The sequence below is a fragment of the Ictidomys tridecemlineatus genome, chromosome 16 (assembly GCF_052094955.1).
Source record: "Ictidomys tridecemlineatus isolate mIctTri1 chromosome 16, mIctTri1.hap1, whole genome shotgun sequence".
NCBI lineage: Eukaryota > Metazoa > Chordata > Mammalia > Rodentia > Sciuridae > Ictidomys > Ictidomys tridecemlineatus.
In genome coordinates, this window is record NC_135492.1 from 38471441 (window position 1) to 38497509 (window position 26069).

A 26069-nucleotide genomic window follows, 5' to 3' on the forward strand; every position below is an offset into this window, starting at 1 on the left:
CCCCCATCTGTCCCCATCTGTAAAGCAGAAATGGAACTGATATCTATCCCCTGCTCAGGGCCCAGTGACCTTGATTTTTATCCAAAGGCCTTCACCAGACAGGTAACAGGGGAGTTGGGTCAGTGACCATCAAGAATGGTGGATGTTTTGTGGCGAGTCTCACCGGAGGCACCGTGGACACACATACACACTCAGCACCCCCAACCATGAATAGCTGTTATTTTATTGTTTAAAAAAGGTTTCAAGGCCCCAGAGTAGCACATGCACATAAACCACCTCCGACTACCTCATCAGCTGACCAGCACAGTCTGCTACTCCAGTCTGTGACCTGATGAAGAGGCCACCTTCCCACTTCAGTCCCATCAACTAACTAGGCCATATCCAACCTTCTGCATGGCTTGCGAGGACTCAGAGGTACATTTTAGTGTCTGGACGGCAAAGCTACATTGAGTCGCAAATGAAACGAGCAAGTGTCCTTTGTGTATTAGACAGGGAAACGGGGACAAGGCGTGTGAGGGGAAGCCAGCTTCACTAGATGCCTCAGTCCCGGAAGTCTCTTTCACTCTGACCGTGATCTAAGCTAGGAGATCTGCCAGTGCCGCAGGTTCCTGGACCAGAGGGAGCTGCGTGCTCTGAAGGGCAGCGAGACAGTCACATGAGGTAAGAACTTGACACTGGAGTTGAGAGTTCCGGGGCCAGCCTTCCTGACGTCAGCCCCGCTCTGAAATCCATCCTTCTGCCAGTGGATTCTGGGAAGTGATTCTGTCCAGGGGGCAGAGAGCTCTGGCTCCTGTCCTGTCTGGTTTCCAGGACACCCTGGCCATGGAAGAACTCACTGGAAGAAGAGGAGCGTGGAAGAATCTCGCGAGACCCGAGGACTGATTTTAGTTGGGTTTAGTATATTCCGTGAGTTGGTTTTATTCTAAAGTTTTTAAAAACCTGCGTTTCTCACTACGCTTGCTTATTTATTGTTACCTGGGGTGGATCTCAGGGAAGGAGATTTGGGGAATCAGTTTTCATTGAAATTACCAGCTAAGAGACATTCTCCTAATAAAAAGCAACTTGAGAGGAAGCAGCAGTTTGCTTCCCTCAGTGCAGAATCTCCTCCTCTTCAGTCAGATAGAAATGACAGGGAGGCGTCTGCTGACCATCTCCAGAGCCCCAGAGTGACAGCATCAAGGGCTTGGAGAAGAAAAGGGGCCTGCAGTGGGCGACATCTTAGATGCCAGCTGCACACTTCCCAGAAGAGCCTGGGAGCCCACCTACAGCCCTCGGGAGCAGAAGCCCAAGACACAGAGGCCTCCACACTCCACTGCCCCTCATTCCTACAACCCTCTATGGGAGTTTTTCTTATGACCCAAAATCCCAGCAGGTGCTAGAGAGAGAGCAGCAGAGGGGACACGGGTTCACGCCTCTCGGGAGTCTGTACTTGCATTGTCTAGAGGGGTCTTCACCTGCGTGCAACAAATGGATTTCAGCTGTGACACAGGAGCCCACGGGCGCTTGACCCAGAGTTAGTTAAAGGGTATAAAGTGACTAGTGGTCAGTTACTGTTCATGAACTAACAAGTGGAATTGCAGAGGCCCTGCCCGGCACTGGGTTATCATGATACCAGTCGGTCAGTGTCCTCTTCTGGCCTCGATGAGGACTGAGGCCACTTGTGGAATGATCCTGGGCTGTGTCTCTTCAAACATTGCAGTGTCTTAATACTAAAATGGTAAAACGACGTCTACCAGTGCCCGGGGAGGGTGAGCTAGAGGAGGAGGGCTGAGCAGCAGCCTTGAAAGTCAGTTTGTCCTTGACCTAGGGCAGCTTCTCTCCTGATGATGCTCCACAGAAGCTTCCTGACCTCTGATTCCTGAGACATACGTTGAGCCCCGATCAGAGTCACCGGCCAAAGCTCAGGAGGGAGGTCCCTGGGCACAGATCATGGTGCCATCACAGCAACATCTGGAGAAGCTCTTGTCCCCAACAATGCTAACATCAGAAAGCCAGCTGCTCCTGGTTCCTACAGCGCTCACGGTCAAGTTCACAGACACCCTAGCCCTGGGAGGAGCTTTGCTTCCTTAACCCATGTGCATCATCGTCTTATAGGCAGAACACCCATAAAAACGGCTCCAGTTTTTATAGGTGTCCTGGACATAGGACAGTGGGAGACAACGGGTTAAACCCTTGTCATAAAAAGAGGTGCTGGCCCCTCTGGGTCCCCCTCGACTGTTACACAGGTAGGAGGCTCTGAGCAGCACGGAGGAAGCCACAGGTGAAACGGAACCCAGAGCCTAACCGGGCCACTTCTGCCGGAGCCAAGTACAACGCTGCGGAACTCATTAAAGGGGCTCCCTGCACAAGGCCACCCCACAATACTGCACAATGGCTGGGACTGGGCAGCTGGGAACGGACCCCAGAGGGACACGGCAGCCATTTCTGCATTGGCCCCAGACAGCAGTGTGACTTAAAACTCGGTAGTAAAAATGTGAAGTCCCTTTCCAAAGGGGGAACCCCCAATTAAAAAAAAAAAATGCGGGGAAGCCAGCGAGTGACCTTGGCTTTGCTAGCGTGGCCCTCCGCGTTACTGGTGGTGCACAGCCCAGCAGGCCCCGCCCCGCCCCCGTCAGTCAGGGCCGCCCTTCTGCTTGGCCAGGGTGCACTTGAGCTCGCGCAGGTTCTGGGTCAGCACCTCCACCTCGTCCAGGCGGCCGCACTGCTTGGCGTCGAAGATGTAGGCCTTGATGTTGTCGATCTGCTGCAGCAGCAGCTCCTCCTCGATGGGCGCCTCCGCCTCGGGGCCACTGTCGCTGTCCTCAAAGGGGTTGCCAGGGGCAGGGGGGCTTGCGGACCTCGGGTGGGGACGGTCCTCTTCCTCCTCGAAGGGGTTGGGCGCCGCGCCGTCGGGGCCAGTGAAGGGATTCCCGGGCTCGGCCTCCTGCTCCTCGTCGTCGTCCTCAAAAGGGTTGTACTCTTTGGGGACAGGGGCGGAAGGGCGGGGGGCGGCCTCTGCAGCACTGGGGCTGACTGCGCCCTCTTGGGTGGGGCTGGAGAGGTCGTCCTCGTCGAAGGGGTTCAGGGAAGGCACGTCATTTGGCTGTGACACAGTGGTCTGGGGGAGGATGTCCTGGCCCAGGGCCGGGGACCCGGAGGCCGCGTGGACGGGAGCTCGAGCTAAGCCGGGGGAAGGGGTGTCGGGGATGGTGGCGCTCTGAACGGGGAAGGAGCCCAGGTCCAGGGCGTGGGCAAGGTGGGTGCGCGGCCCCCGGGAGGCCTCCAGGTGGAAGGGCGTCCGCGTGGGCAGCGCGGCGGCCTGGACCTGCTCCCGCTCGCGCTCCCACTCCCGCTCCCTGAGCATCTGCAGCTGCTCGCGCTGCAGGTCCTCCTCCTCGGCCTGCCTCCGCGACAGCTCCACGGCCTTCTCCGTCTGCTGCTGGTCGTACTCGTCCTGCAGCTGCCGCAGGTTCTCCTGCAGCGTGCGCACCTCGTCGGCGCGGCCCGCGGCCTTGGCCTGCCTGATGAACGACGTGATGTTGTGGATCTGCTGCAGCAGCGGGTCGGGGTCCTCGCTCTGTCCCTGGCCCTCCGACAGCGGGAGCCAGCCCTCCGCCTTCCTCAAGGGGGCGTGGCCTCTGCGGAGGGATGCCACGTCCCCGTTGGCCGCGCGGGATGCCAGGCCACTCTGCCTCCCCTCCAGCCGTCGCTGCGACTCCAGGGCCGCCTGCAGAGACACCAAGGCACAGGGTCACCACCCACGGTCGCCAGGCCAGTGGCCACCTGCACAGCTGTGGTCCCTGCAACACTCCAGTTCCCTCCCAGAACCAAGAGACCCAACCGCTTGAGTCAGGTGTTTGGTTTTCAAAAATAAAGTAAGATAAAGTGAAGGGGCAGGAGTCTCTCGATCTTAGCTTCCCCGGCCACACACCTTGTCCCTGTGAACCTCATGAGTGCTCAATGCACTTGAGGCAGGCAAGTGCTCTAAGCCACACCCCAGCCCTTTGTGAAAATTTCATTTTGAACCAGGCATGCTGGCCAACACCTATGATCCCAGTGGCTTGGGAGGCTGAGGCAGGAGGATCATGAGTTCAAGGCCAGCCTCAGCAATTCAGCAAGGTCCTGAGCAACTCAACAAGACCCTGTCTCAAAATAAAATATGAAAAAGGGCTGGGGATGTGGCTCAGTGGTTAAGTGCCCCTGGGTTCAATCTTCAGTACTAAAAAAATTAAAAATAAATGTTTCATTTTGGGACAGGCTCTTGCTAAGTTGTCCGGGTGCACTGCACCCAGCTACGTGCAGATTCCAAGTTTGGGAACCTCCTGACGTCTTAATCCCCTGCAGCCCTACCAGAGAGCGATATAAGAGAGAGTCACCAAACTGCTCAGAGGAAACTAGGACCTGGCAAAAAAAACAGTTATTCTGGTTTCCACAGATCAGTGTGAGGCTGGAACAGGGCAGAAAACAAGAGCAACGAGAGGTTCCAACACAATGTGACCTGCAGGACCTCCTGGGGCCCACCGGGCTGCAGCAGGAGGTGTGGCCTGGGCCCGGCCCTGGCCCTGCACACCTGTCTCTCCATGGCCCTCTTCCTCTCCAATTCCTGCTTCCTCTTCTTCTTCAGTTCCTCAAACTGCTCTTTGGTTGGCAGTGACATCAAGCCCAGCAGCTTCTCCTGCAGGGGACACAGGCAATTTTACACTTAAACCCTTTTGAGGAAAAAGTGATCCCCAGATGAGCCCATGGCCCTTCCATAGATCGTGTATTTTTAGCTCTTTATTATTGGTCCCCCCTTCTAGAATATCAGCTTGATGACAGCAAGAATGGGTGTCCCCTTTTTTTACTACAGGACACCCAGCACCTACAATACTGCCTGGTACTGAGTAGGTACTCCATTAATGGTTGCTGAATAGTCACTCAGTAATCAAAGGAGAAAGACTAAACTCTCAGCACTATAATGAGAAAACACACCCCACACACCTCTTCCCATGCAGCTGTTGGAGCTTTATGTAAAAAAGTGCTCAGGATCTAAGCATTTAGTGATGAAAACCAGAAGCCACCAATTTGCAAATATGTACTAACTCCGTTTGTAGAAAATGCAAAGAGGAAAAAAAACAAATCTACCGGATGATGAGTGATGACATTAGGTACGTAGGATTAAAAGTATTTTACTTTCCTGTGAAATGTGGTATGATGCATTCATAATTGTAAAAAATAATAAACATGTAAACAGAAAAGAGCCAGCCATGGGCACAGATGTGCCTTCTGGAGGAGTCTACGCGACACCCCTGCTGCCCTGGGAGGACTTTACCTGCACAAACAGCGTGGCTGAGCACCTGATCATCCTCTGCAGGCGCAAAGTGTTCGGGTGTGGGGGAGGGTCCTGGTTCAAGCCTAAGGTCAAGATCTTCTTACTGGAACGGAAAAGCACAGCAATGTAACAGTGCAGCCAGTCTCAGAAACAGGTCTGGAAAGTGGCTGGTGCTGCCTGGCTTTCTTGTCGGGAAGATGTGTGGAAGCCCATTTCCTCCCCTTTGTATGCAAGACTCCAGACATAGCTCAGGGACTGACCTCATAGGTAGACCCAGCCTCACAGGTGAGCAACCTGAGCAACTGCACAGGGCTTGACACTTAAAGGGACCAGGTTTAATGCCCTCCTGTTGCTGTCTGAAAGTTCTTAATGATGTTTAAATGGGACAGCATTGATATTTTGTACAAGGATCTGCCATTTGTGTAGCAGATCATGCATGTTGGAAGGACAGTGATTCCTCCTCCCAGTTATCCCCCTGGGTCTCTCTAATCCCTACACCTCAGGGAGCTGGTTTACCTTAAGCTGGTCCTTACCTTAAGGCATCTATTAGCTCATATACTTTTTGCACTTCAATTCGAAGGTCACTAGCATGTTCCAGGCTGTAGGTGGTTTCCCCGGCGCTGGGGGAAAAAAAAAAAAAAATCAGAGAAAGTTTGATGTTTTACTATCTGGACAATGTAGAATAGAAGGATTTTCAAGTCTGGAGGTCTCACAAGGACAGGGTTCATGCTCTCGAAGGGTGTGCTGGGCGTACTGTTAGCGTTCTTGGGATGCACTAACAGACCAGAACTGCTTTTCAGTGTGCAAGTGCCCAGGCACCAGGACTTTGGAGCCCAGCTTGGCCTCTAGAGAACTGGACAAGGGCTTTGTCTGGACATCTTTGAGTCGTGGAAGATCTCAAGGCTGGCCCAAGCCTGAAGCTGCTTCCTAAGGTGTCAGTCCTATTGTGGTTCCATCACTGTTCCCTTGGTGACAGTGTGAGCTCCCAGGGAAAGGAAGCTGTGGAGAGCAGGCGCCGTCTCCCCTGTTCACTGCTACACTCCCAGCACAGCGCTGGGCTCAGGAAACACCTCCTGGGCGAGCGAGCGAAGGGACTTCAAGCGCTTAAGAACAGACCTCTGAGACTGCTCAGCTACAGGCGCAGGTCAGGGAGGTTCCTGAGCCCGCAACTGCGACGGGGCAGTGTGGGATACATTCCAGCAGGTTCCAGGGGGAAAAGGAGCAGGAGACAGATGCTCCGGGCTGAGGCCCTCTGTGTAGGCTCATCAGACGTGGCTACTAACTTCAGTCGGGTGCCTCCTCCTACCTGCCCCTGGGGAGGGTAGGACCCTCCATCAACTGAATCTACTTCTCAGGAAATTGCAGGTGGAGAAGAAAATCCGCCCCTGCCTGCTGCCCTTCAGAACCAGTGCTCCAGGACCAGGACAGAGAGGAAGGCAGACCCAGGAGGTGCAGATGGTGGGGAGGGGGTAGAAGGAGGACAATGGCAGCTGAGAGGGCCCAAGAAATAGGGTTTCCTCCCTGTCCAGCTAGCTGCTAGGAGAGGGGAGGAGCGGCACCCACTGCTGCGAGCCAGCCACGGGCTGCATGTGGGCCACCACGCATCACACCCGAGTGAGGAGCACCATCTGGGGTCTGGGAACTTCCCGGGGACATCTCCTCTGTGTCAGACTGCCCTGGCGCACTGTGACCTCCTATTCCGCTCTGCCAGGTCCCACACAGCACGAGAGATGAGTGTGACCCGCCAAGATGCCCATCAACCTGCTGAGTGCAAGACGTCACCAAGCAAGACGCGGCCCTTGAAACCTTATCCCTGCCTTTAATGGATCCCCTTAAATAAAGCAGCGGAGCCCTCTTCTTGTATCTAGCTCCAGCTCCCGTGTGGGCTAAACCTAGCAGGGGCTCCGTTTTTGAAAATATATTTCTGACTCTTTATCTTCTGCTCTTCACTAATTATTCTAGACTTTAATTTCTCAGGTGGCTTCCACCCTCCTCAGCAGGAAGAAGAACCCCCCAACGAGACACTGGCCATCACCCCTTAGCACACCTGTAACCCCAGTGACACAGGAAACTAAGGCAGGAGGATCTCAAGTTCAAGGCCAGCCTCAGCAACTTAGTGAGATGCTGTCTCAAATCTAAAATCAAAAATAAAAAAAGGGGATGGGGATGTTTCTCAGTGGTAAAGTGCCCCTGAATCCAATCCTCAGCACCAAAAAAAAAAAAAAGCAGACCTCTAATGATTAGGATTGGGGTACCCAGGGTGAGTGTGGTTCAGTGGCAGAACACTTGCTTAGCAAGCTCAAGGCCCTGAGCTGGATCCCCAGAACCAAAGAATAAAAAAATAAAATCACAAAGGCCTGGAGACTCTACAATGATTTTCCTACCTCTTTTTATTGTCTCCCCACTTTTTTTTTTATCCACTGGCAGTCAGTGCTGGGAACTCCACCCTGGGGGCCTCATGCCCGCTGGGCAAGCCCTCCACCACCGAGCGTCCCCCAGCCTCCTCTCCTTGCCCACCTCTTCTGCCCTGTAGCTGGAGACAGGAGGGAAGAGCAGGGAACAGCAGGAGAGCCCTGCAGCAAAAGCAGTCAGTAAAAAACAAGAAACACTAGGGAAGGGATGCTTCTTGCACAAACCAGCCAGGCTAGCCTCTCCTATTTCCTAAGTAGGACATTTGCAGACTCCAATGTCAGGAAACTCCTATGGACCACAGTGGAAAAAATTCCTTTTTCCTTTTTTTCTTTTTTGCTTTTGATTTCTGAGGTGGGGTCCCGCTGCATTGCCCAGGCTACTTCAAACTCCTGGGCTCTAGTGACCCTCCTCCCTCTGCCAAGTAGCTGGGACCACAGGCACACATCACGTCCCTGGCTTCAAGTTCACTTTCTTTACAGGCGAGACCCACACGACAGGCCTATTGGAACATGGCCACCAACATCAGGAGGGAAAGCCACACTTGCACTCTTTGTATTTGGGGAACACTGTCAAATATTGTAGTAAACATCCAAATGAAAACATGACTTTGTTCTAAACAAGGTGCATCTGTACTGCATGCAGGAGCCCAAATGGGCCAAGCGAGAAATTCTGCATATCATGACCTCAACTGCTCCTGCAGGCTGGGAAGCTTCTGGAACCTGATTCCAAGAGCAGCACCTCAGAGGCCAGCCCCCACACAAGCCCTGAGGAGGAGCACCTTAAGCAAGGAGGGGCCAGGGCATGCACACTTTGTTTGCAGGCCACCCAGTGCGTCACTGCACACTGTCATCAAACAAATGGGCAAGGCTGAGGCTCAATAAAACTTTATTTATAAAAACGGGGGTAACAACAAGGTGGGCAAGACTGTGGAGAAACTGACAGCCTCACCTGTGACCACGGGAATGTAAGCTGGTGCAGTCACTTTGGAAACAGCCTGACGACTCCTCAAAATGGTAAACACACAGTTACCATAAACCCAGCGAGTGCCAGGCAGGGCAGACACCTGTAGTCCCAGCTACCTGGGAGGCAGGACAGGAGGAGTGTTTGAGTTCAGGGGCCCAAGGTCAACCTGGGCAGCACAGTAAGACCCTGCTCAAAAACAATTTTTAAATAGGAGCTGGGGCTGGGTGTGCTGCAGCATGGCTGTAGCCCAGCAGCTCAGAAGGCCGAGGCAGGAGGATCACAAGTTGTTTTTTTTTAAATTTTTTTTAGTTGTTGATAGACCTTTATTTTATTTACACATGGTGCTAAGAATTGAACCCAGTGTCACACACATGACAGGCAAGTGCACTACCACTGAGCTAAAGCCTCAGCCCCTGATCACAAGTTTGATAAGTCTGATCACAAATTTGATCAGCAACTTAGCGAGGCCTGTTTTAAAATAAAAAATTACAAAGGCTGGGGATACAGTTCAGTGGTAAAGCACTCTGGGTTCCAGATAAAAACAAACCAAAAAACCTGGGATACAGCTTAGTAGAAGAGAAATGCTTAGTGTGTGTCAAGTCCTGGGTTTGTTCACAAGCATCACAAGAAAAAGAACCTGTACGTGCATTATTCATGACAGTTAAGAGGGGAAAAGAATGATCAATGGGATAAGTAAATGTGGTCTACCCACACTGCCTTCACACAAAGGAAGTGAACTACTTGATCCACACAACCCCATGGGTAAATCGTAAAAGCTCTGCATCTTGTAAAAGCCAGACACAGAACACTGTACGTCTGTGATTCTACCTATATGAAATGTCAAAAATAGACAAGTCGGGCTGGGGACGTGGCTCTGTTGGTAGAGTGCTTGCCTTACATGCACAAGGCCCTGGGTTCCATCCTCAGAACCAAAAAAAATAAAAAATAAAAAATAAAATCCACAGAGCCAGAAAGTAGATGGGTGGTTTCTGGGGAGAGGGGGTGACTATAGGGGTGCAGGGCTTCTTGTCAGAGCAAGGAAACCAGTTAGGACAGTGGTGGTGGCTGCACAGCTTGGGGAAGGTGCTAAACATTAAAGTAGTGAAGTTTGGGGCTGGGGATGTGGCTCAAGCGGTAGTGCGCTCCCCTGGCATGCGTGCGGCCTGAGTTCGATCCTCAGCACCAGGTACAAATAAAGATGTTGTGTCCACTGATAATTAAAAAATAAATATTAAAATTCCCTCTCTCTCTCTCTTTAAAAAAAAAACAAAATAAAAAATAAAGTAGTGAAGTTCACAGGATGAACATCTTAATTTAGAAAAAAGAAACAGAGGTGGCAGGCTAGATGTGGCCAGGGTCTGGTCAGCCAATACCCGCTCCAGGCCCTGCCCTTGGTGGTGCTGCCTGTCCTCCAAGGCCACTCCGAAACCTGCTCCACCAGAAGGGCTGGGTCACCTACACAAGCCTGTGCCTAATACAGAGCTCCCGTGATGGAATGTGTGTCCACTGAAACGCAGCAGGAGGATCTCTCACAGCTGGCCACAAAAGAGCAAGGCTATAGTCAAGATTTCCATTTGGGGGCAGAGTACTGCGCATGGTTAGCGCTCACCCAACCCTGGGCTCTATCCCCAGCACCAAAGAGCCAAAAACACAAGAGAGAGCTTGCCATTTTCCGTTGCTTTAGAACTGACTAGAAGGGCAGAAGACGGTGCCACTGAGAGGGCTTACTTTAGTGAAGCCGCCATCCTGATGTACTCGGGGGCCTTCTGGTCGACCTTCTCCATGCAGAGCCGTAATTTCTAAGGACAAAAGAGAAGAGGTGAGCGCTGCTCTCAGGATCCGCCACCCCCACCTCAGAAGCCAGGCTGCCATCCACAGAGGTGGATGCAAAATGCTCACTTTTCAAAATGAGGACTTTGACTTAGCATGTGCCGAGGCCTGGGTTTGTTCCCAAGCATAAAAAAAAAAAAAAAAAAAAAAAAAAAGAACAAACAAAAAACCTTATGGTCACCAATTTCCTCACAGACCTACTTTCCAAGCAGAAAAAAATCTCACAGGAAGGAAAGAGGGTGCTGCTTTTGACCAGCTGTTTTTGGAGTGAAGCCAGGCTTCCAGGGTATGAGCCAGGTGCCTAGCAAGTCGGCACAGAGGGAACAGCTGTGTGTGGGCTCTGCTAGGCGACACCCGGCAGCGGCCAAACCCCAGCACAGGGTGCTGCCATGGCGCAACAGGAGCAAAAAGCACAGTGTGGGATGGGGGTTGTGGCTTAGTGGTAGAGCGCTCGCCTAGCATGTGTGAGGCCCTGAGTTCGATCCTCAGCACCACATAAAAATACATAAAATAAAGATACTGTGTCCAGCTAAAAAATAAATATTAAAAAAAAAAAAAAAAGCACAGTGGCTGTTTGAAAAAAAAGAAAAGATCATGGAGTCCGCACATGACTCAGCGCTGGGTTTGGGTAACACCACTTCCAGTAGCTTGAGGACTTACAGGATGACTCCAGGAAACAGCCCTGTGACCTTCAGAACTGCTAACAGGGACAATTCCACCATCATTAGACAAAAATAAGCTGTGCCCCTGCTAGACTTGTGCACACGCAGCTTCCTCTGCCAGCCTGAGCTCCTGTCCCCTTCCCTCCCCACTGCACCCCCACTGGCCAGTCCTCCTCAGCGCGCGGGTCTCCGCTGGCCACAGGAGGCTGGCTGGTCTCCCTCCCAGATGTTCCCACCCATGCTATCTCCCCTTCACGTGGGCCTCTGCTAAGGGCGTTCTGGGATCTGGTGGTGGCCAGAGCTGGGGCATTTGAAAGGACTTGGAAGGGCACACTTTTAAGCACTGGGCAGTAAACCAACCAACCCTAAAACCTGCAATCTCAATGGAGCCAGGTCTAAAGTCCCCGGCTAAGGCCCCCGCTGTTTCTAGAGCTCCAGCTTCTGCCTCCCCCACAGAATCTGGCCACCACTGCCCGGCCTGCCCTCGGACCACCCCCTCCTGTTTTCCCATGGGCAGCGACAGGTGGCGGACGGGTTGGTAGAAACATTCCCCGGGTGACTGACTCGCCCAGGGCCCTAGCAGGAAGTCAAGATGAGTCAGGGCACGACTTCCAGAGCATTCTCTAGAACCCTGGGCCTGTGCGTGGCCGAGCGCTGCGCTGCCGGCGGTCACCTCGTAGAGCTTCACGATGGTGGGCGTGTGCTCCTTCTCGTCCATCTGCTGCTCCCTCTTGAGCAGCGTGTCCTTGCAGTGCCTGCAGCAGCGGATGCGCTCGTCGTCCTTCTCGTCCATCACCGAGCTCACGCTGCTCAGGCTGCTCAGGCTGCCCCGGCGCGAGCCGTGGACGCTGTTGGGGGACTGGCTGGGGCTGGTGTGGGTGCTCAGGGAGTCCTTGCTGGCACTGGTGAGCTTGTCTGTGAACCACAGAGGACAGGCGTGGTGACCCGGCGGCAGCCAGCCATCCCCCACCGCTTCCCCGCTGTGGAGGACCTTCCTCCAGGTGTAACAGCTGTCCCTGTTCCATGCACCTGCCCTGGCGATCTGTGACCCTTTGCGGGTAGACACTGTGTGTTTCACCTGCGCCCTGACCCAGCAGCAGGGCCACCCGCTGCAGCTGCCGGGAAGGGCTGGTTAATGTGCCCAAGAAGAAAGAGCAAGTGTCCTGAGGCAGCCCAGGTGGGAGAAGGGGCTAGTGCCACAGGGAGGGGGAAAGGTCAAGGCCAAGTGGGTCTGGTGGGGATGTCAGCTGGAGGGAGGAGGCCTCGGCTTCTGCCTGTGGACACCGTGGCCAACAGTGTGTGCAGGCAGCAGAGCCTCCAGGGGTGCCAATCCCCAACATGGCGCTGCATCAGCAAGATGACTTCAGGAACTTTGTGTGTTTGTGTGACACCAGGGACAGAACCCAGGGCCTTGTGTATGCCAGGCAAGTTCTCTGCCACTAAGGAATGTCCTTTTTATTTTTGGAGACAGGGTCTAAGAAAATTGCCTAAGCTGGCCTCCAACTTGAGATCCTCCTGCCTCAGCCTCCCAGGTAGCTGTGATTACAGGCCTGTGCCACTGTGCCCAGTTCCTACCTGATCTTTTATAAAAATGTTGCTCTGTTACAGACTACTGGACCCCTGGCCAGCAACACAGAGGGCATTGGGGACTCAGTAAGTGAACACATGAAGAGCTCATGGGCCACTAAACAGACAGGCCCCATGGCCCTGGTGGTGACTAGTGAATAAGCTGGTCCCAGCAGCACAGGAGCGCCCGGGGCCTTCCCCCACGTCACGTACTTGCAAAGGGAAGGCTGATGAGCTCCATGCACTTCTTGCACATAATCGACCCGCAGAGGCGGCAGTGGTGACGGCGGTTCCGGATGCTGAACTTACTCCCACAGTCTGGACAGAAAGGGACATCCTGGTCATTGACCCAAGGCACCACAGACTTTTCTATTGCTTTGGGGAGAACAAAGAAGAAGAAAAGCATTTCAAACACAGATCTGTTCAGGGAGAACAAAGGAACATAAAGAATGCATAAAGTCCCTCACCTCGAATCTTGGCCGACTCCGTGTTCATCCTGTCGAAGGCGGTGAGCTGAGCAGAGAAAACAGGGCCAGGTGGAATCAACCAGGTGACGCGCACACTCCCCACACGCCCCACCAGCACATCAGGCTCAGTCACGTTTGCAATGCTCAAGTCTTGTGCGTGGGTTATCCTCAGCCCCAAAGTCACGACAGCCATTTAGCACGTGATGCAGTTCTCAATTCACACCTAGAAGGCATGGCCCTGCCCACGACCCTCTTCCAGTCTTTCCTTTGTCCCATTTGAGCAATAACCAGGGTGGGCACGGATGGGGCTGGGTGGCTACTGAGAGCAACAGGGGCTCCCGATTCTCCACTCCTCATGGAGAATCCAAGTGGCCACATAGCTCTGACCTACGACGTCCACAGGAAGAATGGCGCCTGTGGTGGCCACCAGGCCCACCACACAGTCACAGCCCTGGCCGCTGCTCTTCTGTTCCTCACCAGATGACACCCATCATGCTGCACTGAGTGAATGTGCCCGGGACCCCAGGAAGGGAGCCTGGCAGCCGAGTGGGCTTCCAAGGTGGGAACAGGAAGCAGGTGCATGAGAGTCTGTCAGCCTGGGCCGCTCCCTGCAGGAAAGCCAGCCCCGGCTAGAACTGTGCTCCATGTCCTCTGCACCTCTTGGGACAGCCACTTCTCTGCCTGTATCAGATGTATGTCACGTACGACAGGGTACAGAAACGTGGGCCTCGTCCCCAGAAAATTTGTACTTGCAGAAAAAAAAGTGTTTCAAAACAACAAAATTTACCTTCTCTAACCTGATTATTAATTTATTGACTTCAACAACGTAGTGATCGATTCTGGCAGCTCGATGTTTTTTGAAGTCAGAAAGATGGCTCCTCACAGCACCTGGAGGGGGAGAGGAAGAGACATGACCTGTGCCTTCTCCGAGGGAGACTCTCTGCCTCCCTGTGCAGCCTCAGTGAACAGCAAAAGCAAGTCAAATTCGGGGATTTGAACTTGAACTCTAGGATTTTTAATTTTGACAAGAATTAAAGTAAATGAGAAGAAATTTGCTAAGATGTTAGCTGTGGCCCTTGGAAGCTGTAAAGTTCCTATAGCATGAGGCCTGAGACAAGAGCAAATGAGAGCTGGGATCCCGGGGCTCGAGCTGCAACTCTGCTCCGTGCTGCATGAGCCTGGACCACTCCCGCAACCTCCCTGAAACTCAGAGGACTTATCTGTAAAGCTGGCGTAACAACAGGATCTACTTCATGGGGTTGTTACAGAAATTAAGTTCAAAATCCTTAGAATATGGACTGCCACATGAATGTTTGTTAAATAAAAAGGGCAGTACCATTACAGGTGATTCTGTTGTTTTTTATGGTGGTACAGGAGACAGAACTCAGGGCACTCTACCACTGAGCTGTGTCTCCAGGGTCTCACTACAGTGCTGAGGCTGGGCTCCAACTTGCAATCCTCCTGCCTCAGCCTCCCAAGTCACAGGGAAGACAGGCGTGCACCACTGCTTCCAGCAAGAGAATACATTTTTATTAATCTTAGTTCCCATGTGGACTACAGACAGATCTCTTGAACATATTGTTCCTGTGTGACCTGTTGTGTCCTTTGACCTACAGCGCCACATGCTATACTCTAACGAGACCTCTGTCTTTTCTTCCCTTCCCTTATACTTTAGCATCTAAGTGCAGTTTAGATTAGAATTCTTGGCAGTAGCTATGAATATTAACTTCTAAAAGTTGTCATGCCTTTGACCTTCCACTATTTGTGACTTCCTTTAGTTGCTGAAACAAGTTAATCAGAAAACCATCAGGGTAATCAGACACTGGCATGAAACAAGGTATCACAAAGCTAATAAGAATTCATGCGTCTAGAATTTCTTCTGCATGATTCTAACTGATTTTCATATATAACTCAGTATTACATATGTACAATTTTTTTGTTTTGGGTTTTTGTTTTCTGCACTGGGGATCAAACCCAAGGCCTTGCCACACTAAGCAAGTGTTCTATAACTGAAATACATTTTTATATTTATATACATATATAATTATTTATTAATTTTTGTTGCCAAAGATTGAATCCACGGGTGCTTAACCACTGAGCCACATCCCCAGCCCTTCTTATATTTTATGAAGAGACAGGATCTTGCTGAGTTGCTTAGGCCCTCACTAAACTGCTGAGGCTGGCTTTGAACTTGCGATCCTCCTGCCTCAGCCTCCTGAGGTGTTGGGATCACAGATGTGCGCTACTGTACCTGGCCCCAGCCCTTTTTAAATTTTATTTTGAGACAAGGTCTTGCTGAATTGCCCAGGCTGGCCTTGAACTTGCTATCCTCCTGCTTCAGCCTCCTGAGTAGCTGGGATTACAGGCGTGGACCACTACTGCACTCAGCTCTGTATACTATTTTTAAAGCAATTTTCTCTTGCTCTCCAATAACCACATATAGATGCTGAGCACTTGAAATGTGGTTCATGTGCGGTTGAAGAAGTGACTTTTGATTTTATTTCAGTTTAATTTATTTAAATTTAAATAGCCAGCTGTGGCTACTGGTTATCAAGTTGGACAGCATGGTTCAAGGACTTTCCTCATCCAAAAAGACACATCTGTAGAGGCACTATAGGGAACAGTACCTGACCCTGGGGAGATGTCCCTTCCTCTCTTAGAGTCTCAGTTTCCCTATCTGTAAATGGGAATGAGCATCCTCACCCCCTCCACCTCCCTGGGCTTTTGTGAAAGGTGACCAGGATCATGAAAATGAAAATAAAACAAAGCACTATGAAGGAATCGATATCCTGTTCTGGGTCAGAAAATATTTTATTGTATTACTGATCACCGTCATTCAATAGTTAAAGGACATGAGAAATCAGATAGTTCAGCTTAGTGTTTGCTGCATGATCCTTCTGGTACCTGCTGTATTGAGATATATTTTACATACATAAAATTCACTGTGTCAGGGGCTGGGGCTGGGGTTGTGGCTCAGTGGTAGAGCACTCGCCCAGCACATGCAAGGCCCTGGGTTCAATTCTCAGCACCACATATAAATAAATAAAATAAAGGTATTGTGTCCAGCTACAACTGAAAAAATAAATATATTTTTTTAAAAATTCACGGTGTCGGGTATTCCATGTTTTTTAGTATATACCCAGAGCTATGTGACCATCACAAGAAACCGAAGAATGTCTTCATCCCATGCCCCCTCAAAATGATTACTTTGCAAAGGATGTCATAATTACACATTTCAGTGCCTCCCACTTGGCAGGGAGTGTCCTGTTTGAGTGACGATGGACGCGCTGGTAGAGTCTACCTGGGCTGACTGGCGGCAGAAGGACCTGGATCCGTCATACCCTCTTCACACACCAGCCGTATGACCACAGGCAGGTTCCCATGGGTGCAGTGAGGACCCAGGGGGACCACACATAACAGCATTTAATGCAGGCCTGACACACAGAGATGCTCAGCTCTTCCCCTCCCGTTCCGTCCCCCTATTAGGGCACAAGGTCTAAAGACTAATCCTTCTGGTTTGCTGATGCTTCTATGACCTCAAACCTTACGGAGAACACAGCAGGTGCTACGAGTGGATGAGCGAAGGACGGACAGATGGATGGGTTCTTACCAAGCTCCTGGGGCTCCCACATGTAGGGATCGACCCCTCCATAGCTGAACGACTCATATCCTTGGGTTCCCGAGTCTGCTCGCTCGTCCCCTTCTCGTTTCAACAACTTGTTCTTTGCTTTCTTGGCCTTCTGCACGAAACCTTGAGAATGGAACAGACAAGACAAGTGAAGCCACGAGGAGCACCCAGAAAAGAGCCAAGGGCGATCAAGGGCACCCAGAAAAGAGCCAAGGGCAATCTCAAGGCCAAAGCTAACAGAGTAGTCATCCTTGTTGAAAATGCACAGGAGATATCTGGACCCCAGAGGAAACGCAGCCAGCACCCAACCACGATGCTGGCCCACGAGTCCCACGTGAGGGGTCACCTAGAGCTCACCACCTTGGACACCTGAGGCCCGACAGCAGGAGGGGTGAAATCTCACGTGATGAGGAACCAGGCTGTTGGAAGGGGTGTTTTCCTGTCTTCACTGGGTAGTAATTATAGACATTTTTCAAAATGTTGACTTATATACGTAAAAACATGTGTAAAACCGCCTCAATTACAGTTTTTATTTGCTCACAGTGCTGTGGATGGAACCGGGGGCCTGGTGCAGGTCAAGTTCAGCAGCCTGTCACTGAGCCATCCTCCCAGTCCCGAAGTTTCTTCAAAGTCCCATTCTTCAGTACTCATTAGTCCTCCCCAGGGATCCCTGAGGGACAATTCTGCAGGATGGGACACCACCCAACAACAGCCCTGTCGGGTAACTGGGCGGAGCGTCCTTCCTTCCCACTTCTGCCCTCCCACGTGGTGAATGCATATGTGAGAATATTTCCAAAAAGCTTCAAGAAATAGACATAACACCTAGAGCACAGCACAAGAGAAGCAGCTCGGTAAGAAGAGAAAACGAGCCCTTTCTGAACTGGGCCCTTGGATGCACCAGGATGCCACTACTCTGTGGCAGTGCGTGTCCATGGCGTGCAGGGCAGGTGACAGCCCTGCTTACAGAAGACCAGAGGACATAGAGTTAGGGGAGGACCTGCTGCACCCAGGGTCACAGAGCTCACAGGCAGCAGGGCTGGGAGGGGACATGTCACCTTTCTGAAACCAGAGGCCAGCCCTCCCCAGCCAGCAAGGACACCAACTCTACCTCTCAGAACAGGGTCTCTGCGGCCTGTTCGAGGTGAGAGGCCCACTTGTTAGAACTGAACAATTCACTAGCAGGAGGAAAAAAGAATCCTTCAGGTCTAAGTTGTTCTTTCACTAATATTCTTAAATCTCGGGTGATTGATGGCCCTTCTACCACTAGAATTAAATAAGAACCAGAGAGCAGGGGATGTAGTTCCGTGGTAGAGGGCTTGCCTAGCACATGTGAGGCCTTGGGTTCAGTTCTTGGTGCCACAAAAAAAAAAAAAAAAAAAAAATCAGATAATACAAATGACATCATTACTTGGACATTTAATAGATCAATACTGCATGCAGTTCTCATGACTCTGAAGTGTTCTGTCACTTGAATAACACTAAAAACACCCCCAGAGCTTTCTAAAAGTCTTGGTAAACAGACACGAAGGAGTTAGTAGTGAAGACAGGTGTCTTCGTTAGGAGGTGGAGCCCATAAGCAAATTCCTCGATGATCAGACCCCCTGAGATTACTTTTTCCAACTGGAAAAATACAAGAACTCAAGACACCCTTGAACACGCAGTCAAGTCATCCTCTACCAGGGGAGAGGAAACTGCCCGATGTGGACAAATGGCCCAGCGGACAGGAAACTGGAGTCAGCAAACAACACTTCACTTCTGCAAACCAGGCTGAACTGCATGAGTTCAACAGGCCCTGAACCATCTGGAAACACAGGAAAACCGCCTGGCAACCCTCCCGGAGCGGCGTGACCCTTCCAAAGGGAACAATTAAGAACAAACCCATCCATATTTTAAAACCCAAAGAAGCAGCTCCAGGTGATTTTCAACTGCCTTTTCTTCTATCTACTAAATGAGCTGAAGGTGAACCAGGTTTGGGGCTCGAACCCAGAGACATGTTTTAGGAATGTCTAGTTTATCTTAAAATAATAATAATAATAATACCGGCCTCTAAAACCTTACACCCATGTTTGTTCTTCTGGCTTTTTCTACTTGACTTAAAATATAAACTCCATAAAATGTCAGAAGATCAATAGGCAAAATAGAGAAACGGCCTGCTTTTGAAAGGGCTTTTCAAAAAGTCTTGGGTGCCAATCTTTAAAACTTTCCTCTCCTGAATCCAAAACAAATACGTTGGTGACATAAGAATTACTTTTTAACTTAAGGGATGATCTTAAGTGCCACGGAAATGCTCAACTCTGAGGACTCTGGAAGTAGAAATGGAGGAGGGAAAAAAACAAGAGAATCTTTTTTCTTTTTTTTTCTCTTATGGGGCTGGGAATGGAACCCAGGGCCCCACTTATGCTAAGTAAGCACTTTACCACTGATCTACAGCCCCAGGTCCCCAAGAGGATCTTATCTTTAAGTTTCCGTTCACAAGGAACAAAAATTCCAATCTATGTAGCATTCCCCAGATTCCATATCTGTTACTCCTTCAATAATCTTAAAACATTTTCTCTCTAAAAGTGGGTCACCATAGGAATCTGAGGACATTCTCTAACCTCTCTACAAACTGACGTAACCAGTCTTGGAAATATCAAGGTATGTGAATCAGTAGGGTGCACACTAACACTAGAAGCTTACTGAAAACCATGGAAGCCCTTCAGCTGCCCAAAGAAAACTTACATAATTAGGTCTTGGGGGGTTTTGTCCCTGTTTTCTTTTGCTGGAAGTTGCAACACATACTGTCATTAGAATACAGGGTATTTCATTATCAGTGATGCCCTGAGGAAAGAGCAGCAGTAGACTTAAGACAGAAGGTCTGGGTTCCAGACCTAGCTATGCCAATTCCTGTGTGTCCTTCATTAAGTTACTGAACATCTCTGTGCCTCACTTATTATCTGTAAAATGAGAATCACCACCTTCCCGCTGGGTGTTGGGAGAGTCAAATAAAGTAATAATTTATGTGACAGATACTCTGAAAACTATAAAGCAGAGTGCGGTCTGTTTTTGTTTTTATTCCTCCTTATAGTTATGGCTCTGCTCAAGCCTGTACAGCCAGAAGTCACCTTGATAAATCAAAGCCCTTAGGATTTTGGAAATCACTTTGTCATATTTTTGGACAGAAGTTTATTGTTTGTTTGTTTGTTTGTCTAGGTACCAGGGATTGAACCAAGGGGCACTTAACCACTGAGCCACATCCCCAGCCTTTTCGTTTTTTATTTTGAGACAGAATATCAGTAAGTTGATGAGGCTGGTCTCGAACTTTGGATCCTCCTGCCTCAGCCTCCTGAGCTACTAGGATTGCACTCAACCACCAAGCCACGTCCCCAACTCAGAAATTGTAACTATTAATGTTTTCAGCAATTTTTTTTTTTCCTTAACTGAAAAGTAAGATCTGGAGTGGAACTCCAGGGACAAAACTTTGATTACAAGTGGTATATGATTCACATATCCCACCTAGGATCACTCCTTTCTCTCTACCCAAGAAAGATTATGAATACTGCATCCAGACTTTTAAAATCTCACGGCCTCAGGTGTGAGAAGCAAGTTAGCCGATTAGGAAGTCCCTAGGAGGCTGAGTTCCAAAGGAGCAGCAACTTATTTGGGGTTAGAACCTGAAATCCAGGAAATATAATAAATACGTGGAGAGCCAAAATTATCTTTGAAAAATTCTTTCACTAACTCTCTATGACCTGAGCCAATGGAAACTCAAAACCAAAGTTTAACTTTGGGGAGTTGTTTCTCTTTGCTTTTCAACTATGACTTTCTTTTTCCTGGGCTGCAGAGGGCAAGGTCCAGTTGAGGAAGGAAGGATGGCGGGAAGGCTCAAATTTGTGACAGACAAATGGTACATAACAAGTCTCCACTTTCACAGCAAAGGAAAAACATTTCTGTCTAAACCCCCTTAGGCTGGGGGTTGGGTAACTAAAATAATCTAGCAACAGACAAATCACAGTGATTATATTTATTAGATTCTAAGCTAGGCTCTGCTTCACTGTGTGACTTTAGGCAAAGTTCCTAACCTCTCTGTGTCTGGTATTCTCTTCAACAAAATGGGGCTCATAAGCACACAGATACTGGGAGGATTAATAAAATAAATACACAGGAGACTCTGAACAATGCCTGGCATATGACAAGCACGAGATGCCCGTTTGCTACTCTCATTATCGTCATACCCTGGTGGCAACATGGAAGCCCCTTGGGCTGGGGATGTGGCTCGGGCGGTAGCGCGCTCGCCTGGCATGCGTGCGGCCCAGGTTCGATCCTCAGCACCACATACCAACAAAGATGTTGTGTCCGCCGAGAACTAAATAAATAAATAAATAAATATTAAAAAAAAAAAAAAAACAAAAAACATGGAAGCCCCTGAACACTTCCCATGAGTGAAATCGCTCATTGACAAAATGCAACAAGCAAGGTCCTCGCCTCTTACTTTTGATTTGCCCTCTGACGTCTCGGTCCTCCCCCGCGTGCTCTTCTTCATAATGTGACTGAAGCTGGTAGAAAGACTGCAGGTCCTTCAGGCACAGAGGGCAGAGGAAGCCCTCCCTCACTTCCCCTGGGTCGTCCAGAGAAGCCATGGCCGTGCTCCTCTCAACCCCGGGAAGGCAGAAGTCTCATGCCATCAGGTGGCGTGATTCCTTCCAAGGGACCAGGGCTCCTGCAGCATTAGCTTAACCAAGCAGCACATGGATGTCGGGGACGCATCCTGGCCCTGGATGAGGCTTCCTCTCTGGAGCAGGAGGTGCCCTAAGAGAGGAAAGAAGAGGGGAAAAGCCAAGTCAGGCAAATTAGCAGCAATCTAGAGGGGGTTTTGTTGTTGTTGTTGTTGTTGTTCTCTTCACAGTTCAACAAGGGTACTTCATGTTTGTGCAAATTTACAAAAAGAAACTGTTTCTCAAATCCTAAAACCAAGTCACAAAACCCAAGATGTGAGATCACAGGATGCTAGGAACTCAATAAAGGGGGAAGTGGATTTCCAATGATAAGCAGAGCTGACACCAAGGCCCTTCTCTTAAAACTCATTCCAAATGGTCCCACCTCATCAATTCTAGGCCACTGTAGCCACTGAGGAAATGTCTTAAGTACTTATCAACAAGCTTTCATTTAACCCTTTTTCCTTGAAAGTTTATTTAACCACACATATTGAGCTCCATACTCCAAGGCACACATGTTCAAAATGCCAAGATGAAAAAGATACAGTATCTGCCACAAAGAAACAAAACAAGCAGGTGCAGTGGCAGAGCCTGTAATCAGGGTGACTTGGGACACTGAAGAAGGAAGATTACAAATTCAAGGTCAGCTGCAGGATCCGGTCTCCAAATTTAAAAAGTAGCCTGTCATCCTAGCAGATTGGGAGGCTGAGGCAGGAGGACTGCAAGTTCAAAGCCAGCCTCAGCAACTTGGCAAGGGCCTAAGCAACTCAGCGAGACTCTGTCTATAAATAAAATATAAAAAGGGCTCAGGATGTGGCTCAGTGGTAAAGTGTCCTGGGTTCGCTCTCCCACACCAAAACCAAAACCAAAACCCACAAAAATCTCAGCCTTAGCTTGAGGAAGAACATTAGAAGTCTAGTGATGAAAAAGAAAGACCAGCCAAGCACAGCATGTGTGCCTGTAGTTCCAGCCAGTTAGGGGGCTGAAGCAGGAGAATTGCAAACCCAGGAATTTAGGGCAGCCTGGGAAACACAGGAACACCCTGTCCCTTAAGGGGGGGGGGGGAGGAAGAGGAAGAGCAGAATGGGGAGGGGAAGGAGAAAACTTATTTTTTGATTTTTATTTGCAGAACACTCTCTCCAATGAGCATCCTACATTTAATAACAGCAAGTAGCATCTGGGCAGCAAGGTTAATGTTCTCACTGTTTCAAAAATAAGAGGATGTGGTACTCCAACAGATCAGGGCTTAATATTACATTTTTAAAAAATTTATTGGGTCATAGCAAAGTCACTTTCAATGATCACCTCAGAAAGACTCCCCGCCACAAAGAGAATTCAAACGGAACCATTTCATAAAGCTGAAAACTCTCTGGTCCAAGAACCTGGAGCCCTAAACCACAATATGGAGGAAGGAATATGTGTGACCCTCCTATAGATGACTGGAGAGGGCCCTGGAGGAGGGGACTGCATGGATCCTCAAAGCTGAAGGGAGGCAGGAGCTCAGAATAGGACAGACACAGACACACACACACACACACACACACACACACATACACACACACACACCAGGTCCCTATTCTTTTCTTCTGGTTAAAAACCCTAGTGACTACATACAGGGTTTTTAAGAGCAGTCCAGGTCTAACCTGTTCCCTCCCCAGGTGGTGACACACCTGATGCCCGGGCTCTGACAGCTCCTTCCTACCCACGCCATGAGCAATCATCCCTAACAACCACAAAGCCTACGCCAAGGGCACTCCACCCAGGCCACATCCACACCTTTCACAGCTCAGCCCAAACCTCTCTTCCTCAAAGCAACTGCGCCTCTAACTCAAGGAACGGACCCATCAGGGGGGTGCACCTCTCCTTCCCAGCAATTACCTCGATTTTATGATCAGATGTAAACTGACTGAATAACACAGGCTAGGTTTTCCCCCCAGGGGCACAGCGCAGGGTCTGGCCCCTGCACGACAAAGCGGAATGCATCTCCACGAGGGGATGCATAAATCAACCCTAAAATCATGCAACTGCCTATGCACCCCAGAGAAATTGCCCAAAGCCACCAAAGAACACAGAGGCAAGCCCCTTATATCCTAAATCACATAAGATGTAAATGCAAGGCAACGAGGAGCCAGCCTGGTAATCGCAAGGACCCCGGAGACTGAGGCCAGAGGATGCACAAGTTCAAGGTCAGCCTGGGCAAAGGGGCAAGGGGGCGAGAGATCCTGTCTCCAGATATAATAATAATAATAATAATAATAATAATAATAAATGAATAAAAAGAGCTCCGTGGTAGAGCGCCCCTGGGTTCGATCCCTGCTAAAGCATCAAAATAATAACAATAATAATAATAATGTAAAAATAAAACTTTCCTCTCCTGCAACTTCATGTCCTGCGCCAACGTCCCCCTGTCCCCACAGCCCCAGCCCCGGGCGCACACCACCTGAGGCCCCGAGCTCCACGCGACCGCGCATCGACACGTCGCCTCCACACACTCGTCGCGGAACACTCACGGTCGTGGGGCAGACGCGACAACGCCACGCACCGCCGAGGTGCCACACCAACGCCTCGGCCGCACCCCGCCACCGGAGAACCACGCCGAGCACTCGGGGGACGGCCACCCGCCCCCCGGCACCCCTGCACACGCCCGGGAACCCGCACCACCGCCCCGAGCCCCGCCATCCCCGCGGCGGGACTCACGGCCCCAAAACCTCAGCGCCCGCCGCGGACGTCACACCCACCGCCACCGCAGACCCCGCACACCCGCGCCGCCCGGCCCGTCTCCGTTCCCCAACCGAGCCCACCCCCCGCCCGCAAGCCGAGCCCAGCCCCTTCAGTACCCCGCCGGGCTCTCGCAGGCACCCTAGGCCCGTCTTGTTCCCAGGCCCGGGCTCTGGGCCTCAGAGGTCCGCTCTCACAGAATCCCGGCCGCCATCTCCATCGGCTGCTCGGCGCTCGGCAAGCGCGCCTGCGGCGGCGCCCCAACCGGAAGTCAGGCTGGGAGACGCCGGTCGAGCGCCGAGCGCGCGAAGGGGGCGGAGACACAGAGGATCGGCTGCCCGGGAGTCGCTGGCTTCTGCGCAGGCGCCGACCCAACGGGGATGTGGGGAGGAGTTAGGCTTGCAGATCGGACGTCCCTGGTTCACACTGGCGACGCCTTAAAGCCAGCCGGTGCCCTCCCCTCTGTTGTCGTCTACCAAAACCAATTTATTTGCTTAAAAAAAAAAGTCACCATTTCATTTGCTCCAAAAAGCAGCAGCAGTATAGCCTATAGTTTGTGAATCCGGAATATCATGATAGATGGGTCACTGCTGTTGTTTTGATAGTTTAAAGAATTATAGTGGCCTCCAGCAGCTCCGGAGGCTGAGGCAGGAGGATCACGAGTTTAAAGCCAGCCTCAGCAAAAAAAGAAGGTGCTAAGTGAGACCCTGTCTCTAAATAAAATACAAAATAGGGCTGGGGATAATATGGCTCAGTGGTCAAGTGTCCCCAAGTCCTACAAAGAAAAAGAATCATAGGGGCAAAGTCCTGCCTGTCTGCTCTGCCATTTATCAGAAGCACTGTCATTATTTAATCCTTTGGGCAGCTTGATTCATAGTTCCATTTTAATGATGATGACAATATTTACTAAGTGACTTGCACGTGCCGGATACTGTTCTACGTATACCTTGGCCCCAAAGGTATAGTTATGGGAAAGAGTGTGAGTCCTTTGATAAACCTGAAAAAGTTCATTCACAGCCAGGTGTGGTGCCACCCACCTCTTATCCCGGTGACTCAGGAGGCTGAGGTGGGAGGATTGCACGTTTGAAGGCAGCCTCAGCGATTTTGTGAGGGCTTGCACAACTTAGTAAGACCCTTCTCAAAATAAAAAATTTAAAAAGGAGGCTGGGCCTGGTGGCGCACGCCTGTAATCCCAGCAGCTCGGGAGGCTGAGGCGGGAGGATTATGAGTTCAAAGCCAGCCTCAGCAATTTAGCGAGGCCCTAAGCAATTCAGCAAGACTCTGTCTCTAAATAAAATATATAAAGGGCTGGGGATGAGGCTCAGTGGTTAGCCACCCCGGGTTCAATCTCCAGTAGCAGAAGGAAAAAAGGAAAGAGAAGATTAGAAAAAGAGCAGAAAGCAAAACTGGGCCAAGGTCCCCAAGCCACCTCTTCTTCCAAAATTTCACATACCTGTTTGCTCTTCTGAGATAAAGAGTCATCATCCCACCCCTGGAAGACTCAGCGAGTCAGGGGTGGGGAGGCACCTGGAGGTCCCAAAAAATTCCTGCCTGGGGATTTATGTGCCCCAGTCCGGAGTCTGAGGCAAGTTTACCCTTCATCAGAGTTGGCTCCAGTTCTGACGGTGTCTCAAGATAAGCAGAGGGCGTAATGACCCAGGTCAGCCACCAGGTGGCGCTATCAGACCACCTAAACCACGCAAACAGCCCAAGTTTGGAAAGTCACCACTCAGAGCCGCCACATTGTCACTTTTGCCTCTTTCTAGCCTCCTGTTGGCCAAACCAAGTCACCAAGACCAGCCTGGATTCAAACACCTTAACGTAATCACCTCTTTTAAA

At 50.5% G+C, this 26069-nt stretch overlaps 1 protein-coding gene across 4 annotated transcripts; it reads right to left on the minus strand.

The window, feature by feature from the left end:
- Positions 1–205: 205 nt before the first annotated feature.
- Rbsn (rabenosyn, RAB effector) lies at positions 206–25704 on the minus strand. 4 transcript variants are annotated; one of them, XM_078033412.1, is made up of 12 exons: positions 25684–25704; positions 21290–21606; positions 16801–16941; positions 13978–14078; positions 13191–13236; positions 12937–13098; positions 11831–12072; positions 10394–10464; positions 5824–5910; positions 5291–5393; positions 4550–4654; positions 206–3706 (listed from the first exon to the last, which is right to left on the minus strand). In XM_078033412.1, exons 2-12 carry the CDS (start codon positions 21435–21437, stop codon positions 2612–2614), a joined length of 2301 nt encoding a protein of 766 aa, XP_077889538.1. In that variant the 5' UTR covers positions 21438–21606; positions 25684–25704; the 3' UTR covers positions 206–2611. The 4 variants fall into 4 exon arrangements, with proteins under 4 accessions (XP_077889538.1, XP_077889539.1, XP_077889537.1 ...); XM_078033413.1 differs by lacking the exon at positions 25684–25704 and adding an exon at positions 24350–24507 and having other exon boundaries at positions 12937–13041; XM_078033411.1 differs by lacking the exon at positions 25684–25704 and adding an exon at positions 24350–24506.
- Positions 25705–26069: the final 365 nt, after the last annotated feature.

Coding starts and splice junctions, on each gene's coding strand:
- Rbsn (XM_078033412.1), bottom strand. CDS start 21,437: ATGGCTTCTCTGGACGACCCAGGGGAAGTGAGGGAGGGCTTCCTCTGC. Junction 13,099..13,190: donor GGAGTCGGCCAAGATTCGAG/GTGAGGGACTTT, acceptor TTCTCCCCAAAG/CAATAGAAAAGTCTGTGGTG. Junction 3,707..4,549: donor AGAGGGCCATGGAGAGACAG/GTGTGCAGGGCC, acceptor GTGTCTCTGCAG/GCGGCCCTGGAGTCGCAGCG.